The sequence below is a fragment of the Pongo abelii genome, chromosome 8 (genome assembly GCF_028885655.2).
Source record: "Pongo abelii isolate AG06213 chromosome 8, NHGRI_mPonAbe1-v2.0_pri, whole genome shotgun sequence".
NCBI classification, from domain to species: Eukaryota; Metazoa; Chordata; class Mammalia; order Primates; family Hominidae; genus Pongo; species Pongo abelii.
This window is the reverse complement of record NC_071993.2, coordinates 30,163,410-30,181,711: the sequence shown is the minus strand read 5'-3', so window position 1 is coordinate 30,181,711 and position 18,302 is coordinate 30,163,410. Positions and strand designations below refer to the sequence as shown.

At 40.9% G+C, this 18,302-nt stretch overlaps 1 protein-coding gene and 1 pseudogene across 9 annotated transcripts in view; one reads left to right on the top strand and one right to left on the bottom strand.

Annotated features, from left to right (window-relative positions):
• The window catches only part of SVIL (supervillin), a 190,137-nt gene that overhangs the window by 68,643 nt on the left and 103,192 nt on the right, over positions 1-18,302 (top strand). For all 9 annotated transcript variants that reach the window (XM_054522129.2, XM_054522130.2, XM_063727519.1 and 6 more), the window contains exons 2-3: positions 9,144-9,201; positions 15,047-15,138. In XM_054522129.2, the coding sequence (XP_054378104.1) occupies positions 9,144-9,201; positions 15,047-15,138 (150 nt within the window). The remainder of the gene's footprint in view (positions 1-9,143; positions 9,202-15,046; positions 15,139-18,302) is intronic.
• Positions 3,166-3,241, bottom strand: LOC112135322 (small nucleolar RNA SNORD115; annotated as a pseudogene).

The window sequence follows — 18,302 nt, the reverse complement described above, 5'->3', positions numbered from 1 at the left end:
GCAGGGCAAGGTTCTTCTGTGCACACCTGGTGTCAAGGTTAAGCAACACTGGTGCCCGTTATCAAGGATCTTGGTGACCGTCTAGGTCAACTCCTCAATTTAGAGCCAAGAAAATGCATCTGCTGGAAGAAGTGAGCAGGCTGATTTTGTGCCATAGGGCCATAGGCGCCATTCATTCACACCAGGATTTTCTCCTGGATTTTTAGTCTATGTCTAAGCTTTGGGGATTTAAGAGGTCTTATTGCCTTCATCTCCATTTGTATTTAATTGTTTTGCAATTACAGAAGGAAATCATGCATATGGTAGATACTTTGGAAAATAGAGAAGTTACTTTGGAAAAAACATGAACAGAGTTATCTCTGAGTTGTGAGAGAATTAATTTCTTGGTTTATTTCCTGTCATTCTGATTAGGTGTGTGTGCATCTCTAATATAATATTTAAAATTTTTCAAATCAATAATGGAGTTTCAACCCTGGTTTGCTTGTGTAATTTATTTACCCAGTCTTCTATATGCACCCCAGGTAGACTAATTCCCATTTTATACATTTATAAATGTATACACAAATGGGTCCGTTAATTTTAACAATATTAATTATTCCAATTCATGGACCCATTTATTTGAGTCATCTATAATTTCTTTCATCAATGTTTTATAGTTTTCAGTATACAGATCTTTCATCTAGTTGGTTAAATTTACAACTATTTTATTTTTTGATACAATTATGAATGGGATTGATTTCTTAATTTCTTTTTTAGATAGTTTGTTGTTGGTGTAAAGAAATGTTATTGGCATTCCTTAAGGAACCAAAAGTAAAACTACCATTTAATCCAACAATCCCACTACTGGGTATCTACCCAAAGGAAAAGAAGTCATTATATAAAAAAGATACACGCACCCGCATATTTATAGCAGCACAATTCACAATTGCAAAGATATGGAACCAACCTAAGTGCCCATAGACCAACAAGTGGATAAAGAAAATGTGGTATATATACACTGTGGAATACTACTCAGCCATAAAAAAAGAATGAAATAATGTCTGTTGCAAGAACCTGGATGGAGCTGGAGACCATTATTCTAAGTGAAGTAACTCAGAAATGGAAAACCAAATATCATATGTTTTCATTTATAAGCGGGAGCTAAGCTATGAGGACTCAAAGGCATAAGAGTTGTATAATGGACCTTGGGGACTCTAAAGGGAAGGTTGGGAGAGGAGTGAGGGATAAAAGACTACATATTAGGTACACTGTACACTGCTCAGGTAAGGGTGCACTAAAATCTCAGAAATCACCACTAAAGAACTTATCTGTTTAATCCAAAACCACCTGTACCCAAAAAACTATTAAAATTAAAAAAATCATTTGCAGTCAGGCACGGTGGCTCACGCCTGTAATCCCAGCACTTTGGGAGACCGAGGCAGGCGGATCATGAGGTCAGGAGATCGAGACCATCTTGGTCAACATGGTGAAACCCCGTCTCTACTAAAAATACAAAAATTAACTGGGTGTGGTGGAGCGTGCCTATAATCCCAGCTGCTCGGGAGGCTGAAGCAGGGGAATCGCTTGAATCCAGGAGGCAGAGGTTGCAGTGAGCCTAGCTCACACCACTGCCTTCTAGCCTGGTGACAGAGCAAGACTTCATCTAACAACAACAACAAAAAAATCATTTGCATTGTTAAAAAGAATAAAATAAATGCTACTAGCAGGGAGCGGTGGCTCATGCCTGTAATCCTAGCATTTTGTGAAGCCAAGGCAGGAGGATCACTTGAGGCCAGGAGCTGGAGATCAGCCAGGAGCTGGAGATCAGCCTGGGAAACACAGTGAGACCCAATCTCTACCAAAAAATTCAAAAATTAACCAGGCATATTGGCACATGCCTGTAGTTCCGTAGACTCAGGAAGATGAGGTGGGAGAATTGCTTGAGCCCAGGAGTTCAAGGCAACAGTGAGCTATGGTCACACCACTGCACTTCAGCCTGGGTGACAGAAAAAGATATACTACCCATAATTGTATTTAATTTAATAAATGATGGGATATGTATATATCAGAATTAGAACATGTCACCATAATGCCATTGTGAGTCATCATCAATAAACCACAAACATTGTAAAAACATAGCAACCTGACATATAAATTAGAATAGGTTAACTTCTATATTTAGACCAAATGAATATCACCTCTTAGCGATGATACCAATAATCACAAGCCTTGTCAACATTATGTCAATGCAATTTTAGTAAAAAGTAAAGTTTCCCTCTTGTAGATCCCATCAAGTATGCTAGTCACTCATTGAGAAGAAGAGTGCACAAGGGTAATCATGTTGCCTGAAGGAATGGCCCTGATTGTCATTCATATGAGTGTCCATACAAGTCTTATTTACCATTGGCATCATTCACAGCACACACTTTCATCATAATGAAAATGAAGCCAAACGTACTTGGGAGACAAAAGTCAGGTACCAGATTGCTCATCAATTTATCCAATTTCAAGTTTCATGGGAAAACACATATTATTGTAACTCACATTTATACCCCAATTGCAAGGGTATTTCAGTCATAAAGATTCATCAGTGATCAAAACATATCCTAGCACTGTTAGAATACTATACTAATATTATAGAAAATTTAGTCTGTATTTAGACCTCAATGACTATAATGCATTGAGCAAAATTCCAATGTGTCATATTTCTCGATCCTTAAAAAAATCAATCCTAGGTAAAAAGTAAGGATTTTCTCATGAGGATTGCATCATATGTGTCTGTCAGTTATTGAGAAAACCCTGTCATGATATTCATGTTGTCTGAATGAATAATTGTAATTATTATAGAGCTCAGTCTTCACTAGTTCAATTATCTATTTGGAATTTTTCAGCTGGCAAAGGTAGCCTCTCACTTCCACTCAATAGAATAGCACCAGTAGGGCTTACTAAATCATGCAGTGAGAGGAAGAGAGCAAGGGTCTTAGTGCCAAATATCCAAGAAAATTAGGAATTATAGGAAACAAACACCTAAAGAATCAGAATTTATAGTTTACTTAGAAGCACACAGATAGAAGTGTGCAAAACAAGTTTCAAAGAAATATTTCATTGCCAGAATCCTGAAATAAAATCTCCACAGAAGGAAACTAAGAAATCCAAACTTCTTGTCTCACAATTGTTACCTAGGCTGGGCCTCAGCATAATCCTACTAAGCTTAATTTTTACATTATCATTTCTCGTCAAGATAATAATTCATCATTGGCCTAACCCATGGCACTCATATGCATATGCACACTTAGATCAAATATGCTTAACAGAGATGGTTTCCTTAAACACTGGTGGTAAAGTGGACTGGATGCCACATCTTCAGTGCTAGACAATTGGGTGGTATCAGTATACAAATGGTAAACACCCTTGAGTTCATTCATAGTAATTTCCTTGTGTGCATTTTTAGAAATAGAAATAATGAGTCATTGCTTCCTACACACTTCAAAGTAGTCACATCCATATCTTATTCCTCTCCAGTAAGGTGGGAGAATTAGGAAGAAAAGGAAAAATAATAATCAATTGCTTCTTTTTATACACAACACCCACACCCCACCAGGGACACTGACTTCTCTCTGAGCCTTATGGCCTTAGCTATGCCCTAGTTACTCATATCTGGGGGCGGCCCTGGTTTCGAGCAAGGTCTGTGGGATCAAAACTAGACTTAGAAATCATATAAGTTTATGAAAGACAACTGCAACTCGCCTGACGTCTCCTTCTGGGGTCAGGCTGGCCCCTTTACCAGCGACATCCATATGGGCTGGTCAGGCTGATCACGAATGTGGGAGTTGTCCTGGGGAGAGTCAGAGCATGTGGATTTTCAGCCTGGCACTTCCACGCCACAAGCTTTGTGACCTTGAGTATTCTATAGGAGTCACTAACATTTCATTACATGAAGACCAGGTGATCAGAAAGGCCCCTTCGGCTCCAGTCTTACCAGGGTCCGCCCGGGCCTGATTCACTTGTTCCAGTGATACCACCGTGGGGTGTCAGCATCGCAATGGCTCACTCATAGATCCTTCAGGTCTCCTCCAGCCACCACCCTTGTACCATGACACGACATGGCACGTACCATGGTCCGATGTCATGTGCACCATGGCATGGTGTGATGTGTACCATGACATGACCATGTTCCATGACATGCTATGACAGTGACCTCCCTCAGTCTGTCCCAGGCACACGGTTTTACCCCTTCTCCTAAAGCAGGTTCGCATGCCCATCTAAAGGCAACTTCAATATTTGCTTTTACTTCTCTTTAAAGATTACAACCTTAAAAATATCCAGTAAAATACTGTACTTCCATAAAGCATTGCCCCTGAGTAAGATTAGTGCTTCTCAGTGGACACAGCAGCAGGGAACTTTGTGCGTTCATGCTGAGCTAGTGGCTGTGTGATGCTATTGAAAAGGGAATACACCACCATCAGCGCTCGGTTAAAACGTCTTCTCCCTGAAATTTAAGAAAGTCACAGGCTGGGCGTGGTGGCTCACACCTGTAAGCCCAGCACTTTGGGAGGCCAAGGTGGGTGGATCACCTGAGGTCCGGAGTTCGAGACCAGCCTGGCCAACATGGCGAAACCCCGTCTCTACTAAAAATACAAAAATTAGCTGGGCATGGTGGCGCGTGCCTGTAATCCCAGCTGCTCAGGAGGCTGAGGCAGAAGAATCGCTTGAACCCGGGAGGCGGAGGTTGCAGTGACCCAAGAGACATGCCATTGCACTCCAGCCTGGGTGACAGAGCGGAAAAAAAAAAAAAGTCACAATCACAACTTAGAATTTCTCTGCAAATAAATATGTTAAACTACAGAATGAAGTGAGGAAATGTTTGGGTATTTTGTAGCTCCCCTGTGTGAATGAGCTAGCCTAAAACAATAATGATAATAATAGTAGTAATAATTCTTGAATATCAAGGGGAAAAATTAAAAATAATAATTCATTATAATTATTGGAGAGTAAATGAAAATTTTTCAAAGATACTTTCTATGAACATAAAATAGAGATTTTTCTTCACAGTCTTATTTGGTTTCCTATGGATAGGATACCTAAATAATAGATTAAATTTTATATCCATAATTTCATAAAGAATGTTGTGCTTTTTTCCTTTCAACAATTATGTCATATTTAAATCAGTTTGCTTTGTACCATAATTCATGGGTGAGGCAAAGAATTTTGGTAAGACTCCGTTACCAACTTAAAGATAATACCCAACAATTAAAAAAATTCTGTACTGGAATTTTATTTTCAAAATTTCGAATACGGGAAGGGGACAAGAGCTGAAAAACAAATGATTGGGTACTATGCTCAGTACCAGGGTGATGGGACCCATGTACCCCAAACCTCAGCATCACTCAATGTACCCATGTAACAAACCTGCACACATATCCCCTAATCTAAAATAAATGTTGAAAAAAAAGGAGAAAAGGAAAAGCAAGCGACAGGAAAATTTGAAAAAAAATTAGAATAGACTTATTCCTTAATAATAATTCAAAATAAACATTTAGATTCTTTTAGGATAACTGTAATTGAGTATTCTATAGGAAGAGTAATTTTCAGGCACAAAAAGGGTGATGAGCAGTGATACTGTGTTCCATAAACTGTTACATTCTTTATAAAGGATTATTTATCAATATGTCAACATGTATATTATTTCATCTTATCTCTCTATTCTTTTTTTTTTTTTTTTTTGAGATAAGATCTCACTCTGTTGCCTAGGCTGGAGTGCAGTGGTGCAACCATGGTTCACTGCAGTCTTGACCTCCCAGGCTCAAGCAATCCTCCCGCCTCAGCCTCCCAAGTAGCTGGGACTACAGGTGTGTACCACCACATCCAGCTCATTTTTTATTTTTTGTAGAGACAGGGCCTCACCATGTTGCCCAGACCAGTCTTGAACTCTTGGCCTCAAGTGATCCTCCTGCCTTGGCCTCCCAAAGTTTTGAGATTATAGGCATCAGCCACCATGCCTGGTTCATCTCTTTATTTCCAGAATCAAATTGCTTCTACTATTTCCACTCCTTCCTCTTCTCCTCCCAACACTCTGTTTTTTCTTTTTGTTGCTAATTATCTATGACCTTACCATCAAGTTTCTAATATAGTTATCCAAGTTACTGACGTTGTTCCTTGCTGAGTTTTTTTTAACTATCCTATTTGCCATAGTTTTTCCTGATTTTAGACTATAATGTAATGAGTTTAGAGAAAAATGGCAAAAATGCCACCACTGACCTCTCTAGTACCCAGGGTTGATGTACCTTGTGTTTATGTGTCTTTATTAATTCAGCATATAATTCTTCATTTTCACCTTAAGTGTGTTTGTATTTTACAAATTAGTCTAAGTCCACCTGGTTTGAACACAGGATACTAACTCCACACACCCGGAGATCTCTAGCTTTTAGAAGAGATTATCTTGTGATTTCCTATGGTCATTCAGCAAACATTTCCTGCAGCCCTACTGTGCACCAGGTACAGTGTCCAGAACTAAAGATACAAAGACAAACTCAGAGTGCCTGCTCCTAGGTGGGGGTGTGGTGAATCACAATCTTGATCCCACCTCCCCAAGATCCCGTAGCTCCATCACCAAACAGTTGTCTATCCAGGAGCAAGCTCTCGTCTAGCCCTATTTCCTTAGCTTGCAAATGAGACCATTTCTCTTGGTTCTCTGGAATGTTCCATTTTTCTGTACAATCAGTCTGTAATTATTGCGAATTTTTCTTGGAATTGCATGAGCATTGCTTGAGCTCACCAACTACATATTGTGGTTAAAATTAAACAGAGGGCAATCTAATAGGCAAAGCTTAACTTAATAGCTTCTACTTCAAATTAAAATTTGAATCTCTGGTAATATCTGCCCTTTCTTTTCCCGCAGTTTCACTCATATGTTGTTCATAAATCTTAAGTATGGGTTTTTGGCTCTCTGTTAGGTAAAATACTTCATTTAACTTAGCCAAAGCCAGACTTGGAGCAGCCTGGAAATACTCAAGCATCCCTTCTTCCCAATACACGAGGGTGTCTGTAGGTTTTTCTTTGTATGTGTGTCTGTAGGGAGAGCAAGTTGTATTTGACTCCTCCGATGATGGTTAGGTTGCAGCACTGTCTCCTTAGCCGGAGCAAATGCTGGGATGCACCATGGCTTTGCCTTGGTCATCTACATCACCCACGTCCCATCACTGGGCTCCAGTCTGTTGCAGCGCCTCCAGGCTTAATTTCTGTTCATAATCTGATTATGGGGTCTGAGCTGTTCCAGCCAGCGGCCTCTTGCTTCTCCTGTACCATAGGCACAAAGACACAAGTGCCTGGTCGCTCTAGTCCTGCACTGTGAAAAATCTCAACCCAGTTTTGCTTAGACCAGACGAAGGTGGTTGCTGGCTGAGAATGAGCTGTAGAGCAGGCTGTGTGACCGAGCCGTCTGTGTGCAGCCATGTTCAGAAGCCCAGGTTTTTCCAGCTATTTGGGAGCTTTCAAATTCTCTGAGAAACAAGGTAAGGCAAGAGAAATATGAAATGCACTTATGTATGGATTTTATAACATAATGAATGCATGGGGTCCTCTATTTTGCCCTATGTATTCTCCTGTGTTCAGTTACTTATCCACATTTCCCCAAAGACACTTTAAATATCTAATTGAGTTTATAAATGAGCTTATCTTGTGATTGCTGATAATGTGAATTTTTTTCCCTTAGTAAGTTAAAGTTACTACTAAACCACTGAAACCTTTATGTAAGAAAAATTGCAAATGCAATTGGAATGCCCACACTTTGGATCAAATTCTAGATGTGCTGCACTTTGGCTAAAATATTTTTCTAAATCAAATGCTATACATACTAAATTATTTCCAGTAGGCATTGGTGAGTAGCGTCTTTTTATTAACTCTTCATGTGAGACAGTTTGGAACAAAATACTGTCTTTTCAGTGGCTTTCTTCCAGCACAGAGGAAAATACATGCTTTCAATTTAATTTCTGAAGTGGTGTGGCATGTTCAGTTCACTGATTGAACAAAAATGAAACACTAAGGTTATTTTGAGTATCATATTTGAAACTCAGCCATTATACATCCAAACTGTTTTCCAGCTCAAATGCACTATTGGGAAGTGACTTGAACAATTCAGACCTCAGATTCAGGAATTTCCTCCTACAGTACTTGAAAGCTTTTTGAATTGATTTCTCTTTGGTTAATTACATAACAAGATACTGTATAGTTAAGAGAAAAGCTTAGATGTTTTACTGGCATTATGGCTTTCATTTTATTGTATTTCTTTAGTTGGCCACAGTTCCAAATTCCAGGACTGAGGATGTATTTTGATGGATAATGAAGTGCCAACATCTGATATATTTTGTACTTATTTTTCCTTGGGCTTCTGCCCCTAAATATTAAAGAGCAAAAGGCACTTCCTTAGGGGAAGAAGTTTCTGTAAATGGTCTATTTGTGGTTTTCTTAGTGGACAAATGCTGTAAGCCAAAGGCTGTAAAACAGATTACATGCCATTAGACTGGTTATAAATTTTGTCTGTGCCTGGTTTTGATTAACCTGTTCATTTGGGATGTTTTTCCTGTATAGAATTGTTACCAGCTGTCTTTACGTAATACATATCTTGTCTTCAAAATACAAATAAATAGTTATTTTTATTGGTTGTTATTGTTTAGATTGTAGTGAGAGCAAAAGACACAGCTGAGTTGTCCTTTGCTCTTCAGACCCCACCCCCATTCTTTAAAGGCATCTCAAACATTTCTAGTTACCTGGACCAAAATTGCTTATTTTCTCCTCTATTCCTGAGTATATAGCTGCCTTATTTAGTATTTAATTGCTTTGAGTTATTCTTGTTGCCATAACAAATTTAAATGGTAACATTGAACTGTGTTAGAAGTATTATTGTTATTCTTGTTCTTATTATTTTCATTTACCCACGGAGTATGTTGGCTACTTTCCGGAAAAGAAAAGCAAAACTTGCCTATGTAAATTTCCATGTGGAATTTGATTCTTAGAAGGTGTCATTTTTGTATTTCTATTTTTTGTCTGGTTAATGGTTTTCTTTTTCTTAAATTATATGTTCAAAAGGAGTTTGGAGAGTTTTTTCTCACTGGATTTTTAACAATTTGTATAACTATTTCAATGTTACGTTATTTCTTTTCCCTTAGATTTCAACAAGAAAAACTTAAGCTTCCTTGGATTCCCACGTCAAAGGAAAGTTTCAAGGTAAAGTGGCCTTGTCTCAACAAGTGTGAAATTTTGAAGATTTGTCGTAGCTTTTAAAATTATTCTCTCGAATGTCTAACTCATGAGTTTCAATGTTTGGCGATATGCTTTCTCCCCAGAATTCGATTTATTAAAATGTATGAAGCAGAGGAAGCTTTGCATTTAATTCTGCTTATGGAAACTATTTGGAGAACAGAATCTTGGTGTCTCTTGTCATTGCAAACTTTTAAAGGACTATTATCTTCTCTTTCTCACACCTGCCTCTAAGCAGGCACTGTCTTTTGCAATCTGTCCATCAAAGAAGGGAGCTAGATTCTTTTTAGAAATGGTTTAAACTTGTTTCTCTTCCCTCTCCTTTCCTCCTTCCTTCCTCTCCTCCCTCCCTCCCTTTTCCCATAGACACACACACACACATACACACACACACACACACACCATCCATCCATCCATCCATGTGAGTTATTCTTCCCTGGTGTTCCCAACTCTCTCTCTTAGCCTTTCTGTACTTCCAGTTCCCTTGGCCACAGAAATTTATGGGTGCTAATTTGATTGACCTAATGTGCTAAAACTCCATGACACATCATCATGGATGTAAGAGAAGTGGAAATGAATGCCTGTGCCATACACAGTAGCTGTATCTCAGGTGCTTTTTAGTAGATTATTGTCTATATTAATAGAGTTTGATATTTTCAGATGGAGGCACAAAGTTGTCCCCTACACAGTCAGGCAAAGATCTCAATCTGTGCTTCATTATAGTGGAAGGACCCAGCCCCAATTTCCACACAGCTGCTCTTGTGCCTAAGGTATTATGACATTGTTCCTTGACCAAAAAGGATTTGCATTTCAACAACATTAGGATAGATAGGGGTCTAACTTCTGTCCTCCTCAGGCATTTGAAAATGGCAGTTGATCTCGTGAACACACTGGATGGGGCAAATCTTTGGTGTATTTCATCCACATCTTTTAAATGCTTATGCTTTATTTAATTTTTACACACAATATCATCAAACAGCACATCTAAGTATAAAGTTAATTAGAGCAATGATGATCCAGGGTCATCAGTGAGGTTGTCTTAACTGACTCACAAAACGTCACTTTTTTAATGGGATGCATCCATATTTCTCATCTTGGCCATGTTTTAATAGAATCTGAGGCTTGGTTTCTTTCTGTGTTTTGTTTTTTTTTTTTTTTTTTCTTTTTGAGACGGAGTCTCACTCTGTCACCCAGGCTGGAGTACAGTGACGTGATCTCAGCTCACTGCAAGCTCCGCCTCCTGGGTTCACGCCATTCTCCTGCCTCAGCCTCCCGAGTGGCTGGGACTATAGGCGCCCGCCACCAGGCCCGGCTAATTTTTTGTATTTTTAGTAAAGACGGGGTTTCACCATGTTAGCCAGGATGGTCTCGATCTCCTGACCTTGTGATCCGCCCGCCTCGGCCTCCCAAAGTGCTGGGATTACAGGCATGAGCCACTGCGCCCGGCCTCGGCTTGGTTTCTAATATGTCCCTAGCTGGTTGGTTTAACTGTCATGGAGCTAATAAGTGACTAAGGAAAAAAGAGACAGGAAGGCATTCCTTATTCAAGGGTAGGAAAAGCAGGCAATATGAAAGTCACACACGTCAGTGGACAGAGACTCAAAAAGACACAGCTGTTCTCAAATCGTGGGTATTACGTCATGCATACCTATTAAAATGACAGCCTGTGCCATGGTGCTAAGTGTAAAATGGGCTGGAGGTACAAGAGCCTGCTTCCTTAAAAGAAATCTGGTCAACCAGACACCAGCTAAAAGAGACGAAAATATGAGCTAATGGGGCTTCGTCTCCCGTATCTTGTAATTTAAACTTCAGTAGTGGAATGAACAGATTGCGGAGGAGACCTACACCGCATGGGTGCTGGACAGTCCTTGTAATAGTAGCATATTCCATGTTGTGAAAAATAGAGATGATAACAGCGGAGTATCCTGCTCTCCCTTTAATAAAATTCCCCCGTGTTGCTATGGATAGGTATTTAAGTAGGTTAATGGGACATGTTTAAAAGAAAAATTGTCACAGAAGCAGGGGGCATTCTCTTCTTAGAAGCAGAGGAAGGGGGGTGGCGGCACAAACAATCAGTCCTAAAGAACGAGCACTGTTTCAGGGGAGACAAAGAGAGTTGGAAAAAAATCCAAAAGGTGTTTCTCACTGTTAGAAAGTTAAAATCAAAATGCAGAAAATGAAGTGGATAGCACTAACTTTAGTATCTATGGAGAGATGCCTCCCTACTGAAACATAGGCTCTTACTTTTGGTTGAGCTCTAGTGAGACACCAAGGCCTGCAGAGGTTGCCCCTGCAGACACCCCTTTGTCCCTGAGGAAGTTGGGGTTGGGGGGTCACTGAAGAGGAAGGGCAGGATCCAGCATCCGAGAGCTCCATGCTTTTGGGGTCACCGGTCATGTGCATTAGTAATGGGCCCTACCAGTCTCCCTGCTGGGGGGCCTCTGAGTCAGAAGAAGCGGAGAGGAGAGGAGAGTCTGGACCCTCACAGGTGCTTGTGTTTCATCAGCATCAGATGAGCCGAAAAAGGTGCTCACTGATGAACCATCCTGAATTTTACAAGCACGTCTTACTTGTGTTTTCATTGATGATCGGTGCCCTCGGGTAGAGAAAGTTCAGGAAAGAAACATGATTTTTTTTAAAGAAAGAAACTCGATTTCACATGTTGATTTGAGGGGTCTTGCATTAATCACATCTTGTGGCACTGCCTTGAGCCAGAGCCACACTTTCCAGCCCAGTCTGCCTGCTCCTGCTCCTCCTGTCTGCTCATCTGATTTCTCAGAAGCCCCCAGTCATTTAGCGGGAGCAGGGGAGAGAGGCAGCAGAGACAGGACCAGAGGGTGATGACAGCCGTGTGGACTCAGTAATAAATGTTTACCTGGAAGCTGCAGATTCTAAAATCGATATTTTATAAACACGTGCAATTACGCCAGTTTTTCACACAGGTATGCAAGGTGAGCAAAGGTACTAAAGAATGATGTGTTCCAAATTATGCCCTGACCAAAGATGAAAGAAGGAAAGAAAGGAAGAAAGGAAAGGAAGGAGGGTGATAAGGAAGGGAGGGAGGAGGGGCTTATGACTGATGTTATTGACCGTATGTTCTTATAGTTATTCTCAATGTTTGTAATGATTTTGCCCCTGGCCATCACATCAACTTTGCATAAAAGGTACACAAAAAATACTTCAGGGTGAATTGTAGTATTCATTTGAAGTGTTTTGTAGTAATCATTCATTCATTCGACATATTTTAATTTTTTTTAATATTTTTTAATTCTATCATTTAATTTTTTTAACAGACAGGGTCTCACTCTGTCTCCCAGGCTGGAGTACAGTGAAATGATCATAGCTCACTGCAACCTCAAACTCCTAGGCTCAATGGATCCTGCCGTGTCAGCCTCCTGAGTAGCTGGGACTACAGGCTTGTGCCACTGTGCCTGGCTAATTTTCCTATTTTTTTTTTAGAGATGGGATCTTGCTATGTTGCCCACGCTGGTCTCAAACTCCTGGGTTCAAACAATCCTCCTGCCTCAGCCCCCACAAAGTGCTGGGGTTAACGAGGTGTGTAATATACTTTGGGTGATGGTCACGATGGGCAGTGGGTTTAGGTGCTCTGCCCTGAGGACATGACCAGTCAACTGAGGCCCAGACCAGAAGCGAGACGAAGCCACACGATCGCAGGAGGCTGGAGAGGAGAGAGCTTAGGGGGAGGAAACAGCACATCGAGTGAACCACGTTAAGAAGCATCAGAGACTTTCCTCTTAGAGCTTTGGTTTTCTTTGGTTTCTGACCTGCCATCAAAAGGCTGCACTTCACGTGGGTGCTGGGACTATTTGTAATGTGTTTCGAGAAAATAAGTGCCTGTGAAGCCAGGGAGTGTCCGGTGACGACTTGTAAAGCTCACTCTGTAAATTCAGCAGAGTATTTAACTCAGGGACACTTTCTTGCTTTTCATTAGCGGCTCCATTGAGCTTTCTGAGAAACAGAAAGAAAGAGGAAAACGAAGACACACAGATGTTTATTTTTGAAAATAAGATATAGCATTTGTACCCCAAGGCAAGTGGCCCGAAAAGCTGAATATTTCAGGGATTGCATTATTTCACTTTAATGTAGAATTTTTTTCCTGAAAAGATTTTAGTTTCCCAAAGAAAGCATAGAGCTTTGTCAAGATGTTTAAATTAGCAATTAAATAATCAATGAAAATAACATGCCATTCCTTAAGTGGGGTACATTTCTGCCATTATTTAAATTTTTTAGGTTTCTACATTGAAAGGAGTAGTTACTGCCTTCCAATTCAGTGTCTAGAAGTCGGTGCTAATTCTAAGTTTCTGACTAGGCAGGTGTCCCAGGCTCTTCCAGCCAATCTGGAGTGTGGCTTATGATGCCTAATTATTCTCAAGACTTTTCATTAAATAATGTGAACACACTTACCTATGGAATATGAGCTTTGCTACATTGCATATGGAAAGACGAAGATTTCAGATGGGCTTGGTTCTAGGAGGGCGGGATGGTAGCCGTGCTTCGGACTGTGTGGAAGTTCTTTCCCTGTAGTTTATACAGGGTGTGGAGGTTATCAACTGTCCCACTCACACAGTATGCACAGCGGCTTCCTCGCTCTCTTCCTTGGCCTCTATAGAAATGCACCTGTACAGGGAAAAGGTCAGCTTCACAGTGAGTCTTTTTCAAGCCCATCTTTTCCCCCTCTGGAGGTCACACTGACCTTGAGGAACAGCAGTTCACTGTTTCCACAGGTTTGTTTTCTTCCTTCGAGGCAGCAGCACCCTCTGCCCTGCCCACTCCAGGCACATCAAAGACCATGGAGTTGGGTACACAGCAGTCTTGGGGTGACTGTGGCTAGTATGAAACTAGGAGACGGATTTGAATCTCATCTCCTCTTCCTGTCAAATATGAGTCTTTGGGCGAATCACGTAACAATTTCCGGATCTGTAAACCGAGGATGGTACTAGTTCCGGTGTTGTGCTGCAGCCAGACGTGTGTGCCTGTCTCCCGACTTTGAGTTTAGTGAGTCCTGTGGGAGCCTGAGATCCGCCATGGAGGGAGTGTTGACACCACCAGTCAATATTACAAAGCAGGTGCTTTTTGCAGCGCCAAGTGGAGGGCCTGGGTGGGCGGGGCAAGAGGGCAGGGCCATTTGTACCTTTATAACCACACCACGGAGTAGTTCATACCTCTTAGGGTCTTGGGGAGATAATTAAGGAGATAGCTGGGGTGTGCTTAACATGGGGGAAAGTCCACAGTAAGGGCTCACTTCCTTTATTATTCTCCTCTTTCATTTCCTCTTTTATTCCAACACGAGTCTTCATGAGGCTTTCCAAACTTTTGACCATGCTTTGATGCCTTGGTTGTTTGAAGGCATCTGTTACTTTAATATAATTTTAACACTGGAGGACAGCGTGTAGATCACCTAGACAAGTTGTTGATTTTCTGAAGAAGAAATTGTAGCACAGAGAGGTTGAGTAATTAATGCAAGCTTGCACAGCTATTCTTAGGTCAAGAAGAGGTAGTCAGTCTGAGTTAAAGCTCATAACTCCCAGTTCAGCAATGTTTTCACACATCACACCACGCCACCCGCCAATCCTGCTGTAATTACTTAGTTGCACAAAAAATCACAATATTTACAGAAATATAAATAAATGAAAAAAGTTACCAATTTACTCCCCAATATAAAACATTTTACCTGCGATATGTATACATATTTAATGATGTGTAACAATATCATAATTTTTATGTTCTGCATTTTTTCACTTACATATCTTTATTTAAATGGACTTAACTTTACTAATGGAGTAATTTTTAGCTTTCAGAAGGAGTTCTCCCTCGAAGATAAAGAACAGCTCACTAACCACAAAAGAGGAATCGATGCTCAGCTTTTAGTTGCACTTCCTAAAGGTAAGGCTGTTCCTAAGTGACCAACCATGTCTAGGTGGATGCATATTGTGTTGTCTGAATTTCCTCGAGCAGAACTCTCTCCCTAACCTCCAGCTTACAGTCTCCTTTGCGGCCCTTCCTGCGTCCTCCCAGAATTAGCTTCAATTCCCTTCCCTCTCTCTCCATGCATCCATGCATTTTTAATCCTCACCTTTCTACTCCTCCTTGCCCTTTAATTTTAGGCATCCTCAGGTTTTCGCCAGAGGCTGGGTGTGGCGGGTGAGACAGGAAACATAAAATCAACCTGCCCTCATCTCTTTCTCCGTTTAACCTTCTCCAAGGGCAGTGAGTTCTGACCATACCCCCATTTCTTCTCTGTCCACCCACTCCTGCTGCCTCTGGAGGCTGCCCCAGGCCTTAGGGCTCTTTTTTTTTTTTTTTTTTTTTTTGAGACAGAGTCTCGCTCTGTCGCCCAGGGTGGAGTGCAGTGGCGCGATCTCGGCTCACCGCAACCTCCGCCTCCCAGGTTCAAGTGATTCTCCTTCCTCAGCCTCCCGAATAGCTGGGACTACAGGCGCCCACCACCGCGCCCGGCTAATTTTTTGTATTTTTAGTAGAGACAGGGTTTCGCTATGTTGGCCAGGCTGGTTTCGACTCCTGACCTTAGGTGATCCGCCCGCCTCCGCCTTCCAAAGTGCTGCGATTACAGGCGTGAGTCACCGCGCCTGGCCAGGGCTTTTACATTTAACATCTTGCAGCTTCCTGCTGGGCTGAGAACAGCCCGTGCAGACTTATCATGACCATTTTTCTTCTTCCCCAAGTGGGCACTCACACGTGTTTGGTGAATTACTATTTCCACTGGTCAAGGCGCACATGTGGTAAAATATCTGCACCAACTATAAACCAATTCCCCCTAGTGTTACCTGTGAAATGACGTAAACATTGCTTGGTCTTTGTAACTAACCCTAGCACAAGAAATGATCATTAGTCTCAGCTCACAGAATATCTTCATCTTGACTGAGCTGTGGAAACCTTCCAGTGGAAGAAACAGATTTGATGGAAGGGCAGATTTTTTCTACTCTGAAAGAAAAAGCAAAAATCATGCCCCAAAGAAATTAGAACAAAAAACGTATTCTTTTAATAGAAAGTAAATCCAGTAAAAAAAAGTCCCGCTGACGAATTGTAATATATCCTGAGGAACTGAACGGATGATAGGCTGTGACATAGTCTGATGAGGGTGGATGTCTGAAAGACTCAGGGGATTTGGCCTGGTGAAGGAAACCCAGACAGAGACATGTGGCAATTTTCAAGAACTGACAACACTGTCAGCTGGAATACAGGTTTATTCTATGTTGCTCCAGAGGCCGAAAGTAAGAATAACGTGTAGAATTACAAGGAGGCAGATGAGATTTCATATCAACAAGAAAATTAATCGTTCATGGTACCTGGAAATGAGGTGGTCCACACTGTGCTCGCATCGGCTCTCCCCCAGAGTTTTCAAGGGCAAGTCAGTGGCCTCGTGTCCAGTTAGGACGGGTACAGATGGGGCATGGAACGGCTGTCAAATGGAATGGCTCTGCCAATGTTTAGGACTCTCTGTGAAAGACAAAAAAAAAAAAAAAATTTCCTCTGAGCCAAACTAAAGTGCTTAATACCTATGCAGATGATCAAAACAAAGTATAAGAACGAACAAATCCATATTAGCAATAGCTGAGAAAAGTTGATTAGGCAAAGTTCTACATAGCAGAGGTTGTTTCCACCAGTCAGAAGGGTCCCTCTTTCCCTTTCTGTATCCCAGTTCCTTTATTTGATGCATAATACCGCAGACAATATTATGAGCAGAAAAATCAAAAACAGGATGAAATGCTGGGTTCCTTAAGGTTCAACAAATGGTAACTTCATCTGTAATAAACTTTTAGAACACCTAAGCTTATTAGCCAGTTGTATTAAAAAATTGTCATAAATGATTATAAAAAATAAGTTTTACAAATCAAAGATGACGATTTTATGTATTCACCAGATTGATGTTTCTAAATTAACATGGTCCCTAAATCCTTAAAACATGCTTTAAAAGTGCCAGTGCCCCGGCCGGGCATGGTGGCTCACATCTGTAATCCCAGCACTTTGGGAGGCCAAGGCAGGTGGATTACGAGGTCAGGAGATCGAGACCATCCTGGCTAACACGGTGAAACCCCGTCTCTACTAAAAATACAAAAAAATTAGCTGGGCAAGTCCCATCTACTCGGGAGGCTGAGGCAGGAGAATCACTTGAACCCGGGAGGCAGAGGTTGCCATGAGCCAAGATCACGCCACTGCACTCCAGCCTGGGCAACAGAGCGAGACTCCGTCTAAAAAAAAAAACAGTGCCAGTGCCCCATGTCCCCTGAATTTCACCTAAATTCTCTACAGTCTTATTTCACGTATCTTTGCTTTTTATGAAAAAAATAGGCGGATTTGGAAAGACCAGCAATTTCGTTGTTTCTCTGATTTAACACATGTATTAATGATTTTATGTGTCAGCTCTTAGCAATATTATGTTAAAAAAGATTTGGTTATAATTTTATTTTAATGACATCAAGTTTTATGTGTGAGAAGTTTATAGAAGTCTCTTTCTGTTCATTTCTTGTGAAACTGGGCATTAAAGTGGTTGTTACTTTTTCTCTACGGGACTTCCTCTAAGTGTGTATCACAAACAAGTAATCAAGGGATTAAAAATCTTTACCTATGTAACGTTTATAATCTTAAAAAAGATTTTTTATTTAGGAATTATAAAGTGGACCAAATGTATTACTCCACTTTCTTTAGCAGCTTTATTAAGATACAACACATATACCATGCAATCCTATCATTTGAAGTTTGCGATTAGGTCGGTTCTGGCAATTCAGAGTTCTGCCTCCATCGGCACAGCCAGTTTTAGAACATTTTCGTGACTCCAAAAAGAAACCCTACACCCTTTAGCCGTCACCCCTCCCCCTTATTCCTCTAGTTTGTAATTGCTTGGTTTATGAGCTGCTTGTCTTTATATTAGTGGCTGCCATCCAAGAGTAAAAGTTAAAGGACTTTACTCCTGTGGGAAGTAAGATCAGAATATTCCAAATTTGGCCTGGGCTCTTGGGCTGTCGTGTGAAGCAGAGAAGTGTTCTTGGCGGTACCCCTGCCACTTATATTTCTTTGGAAGATTCTAC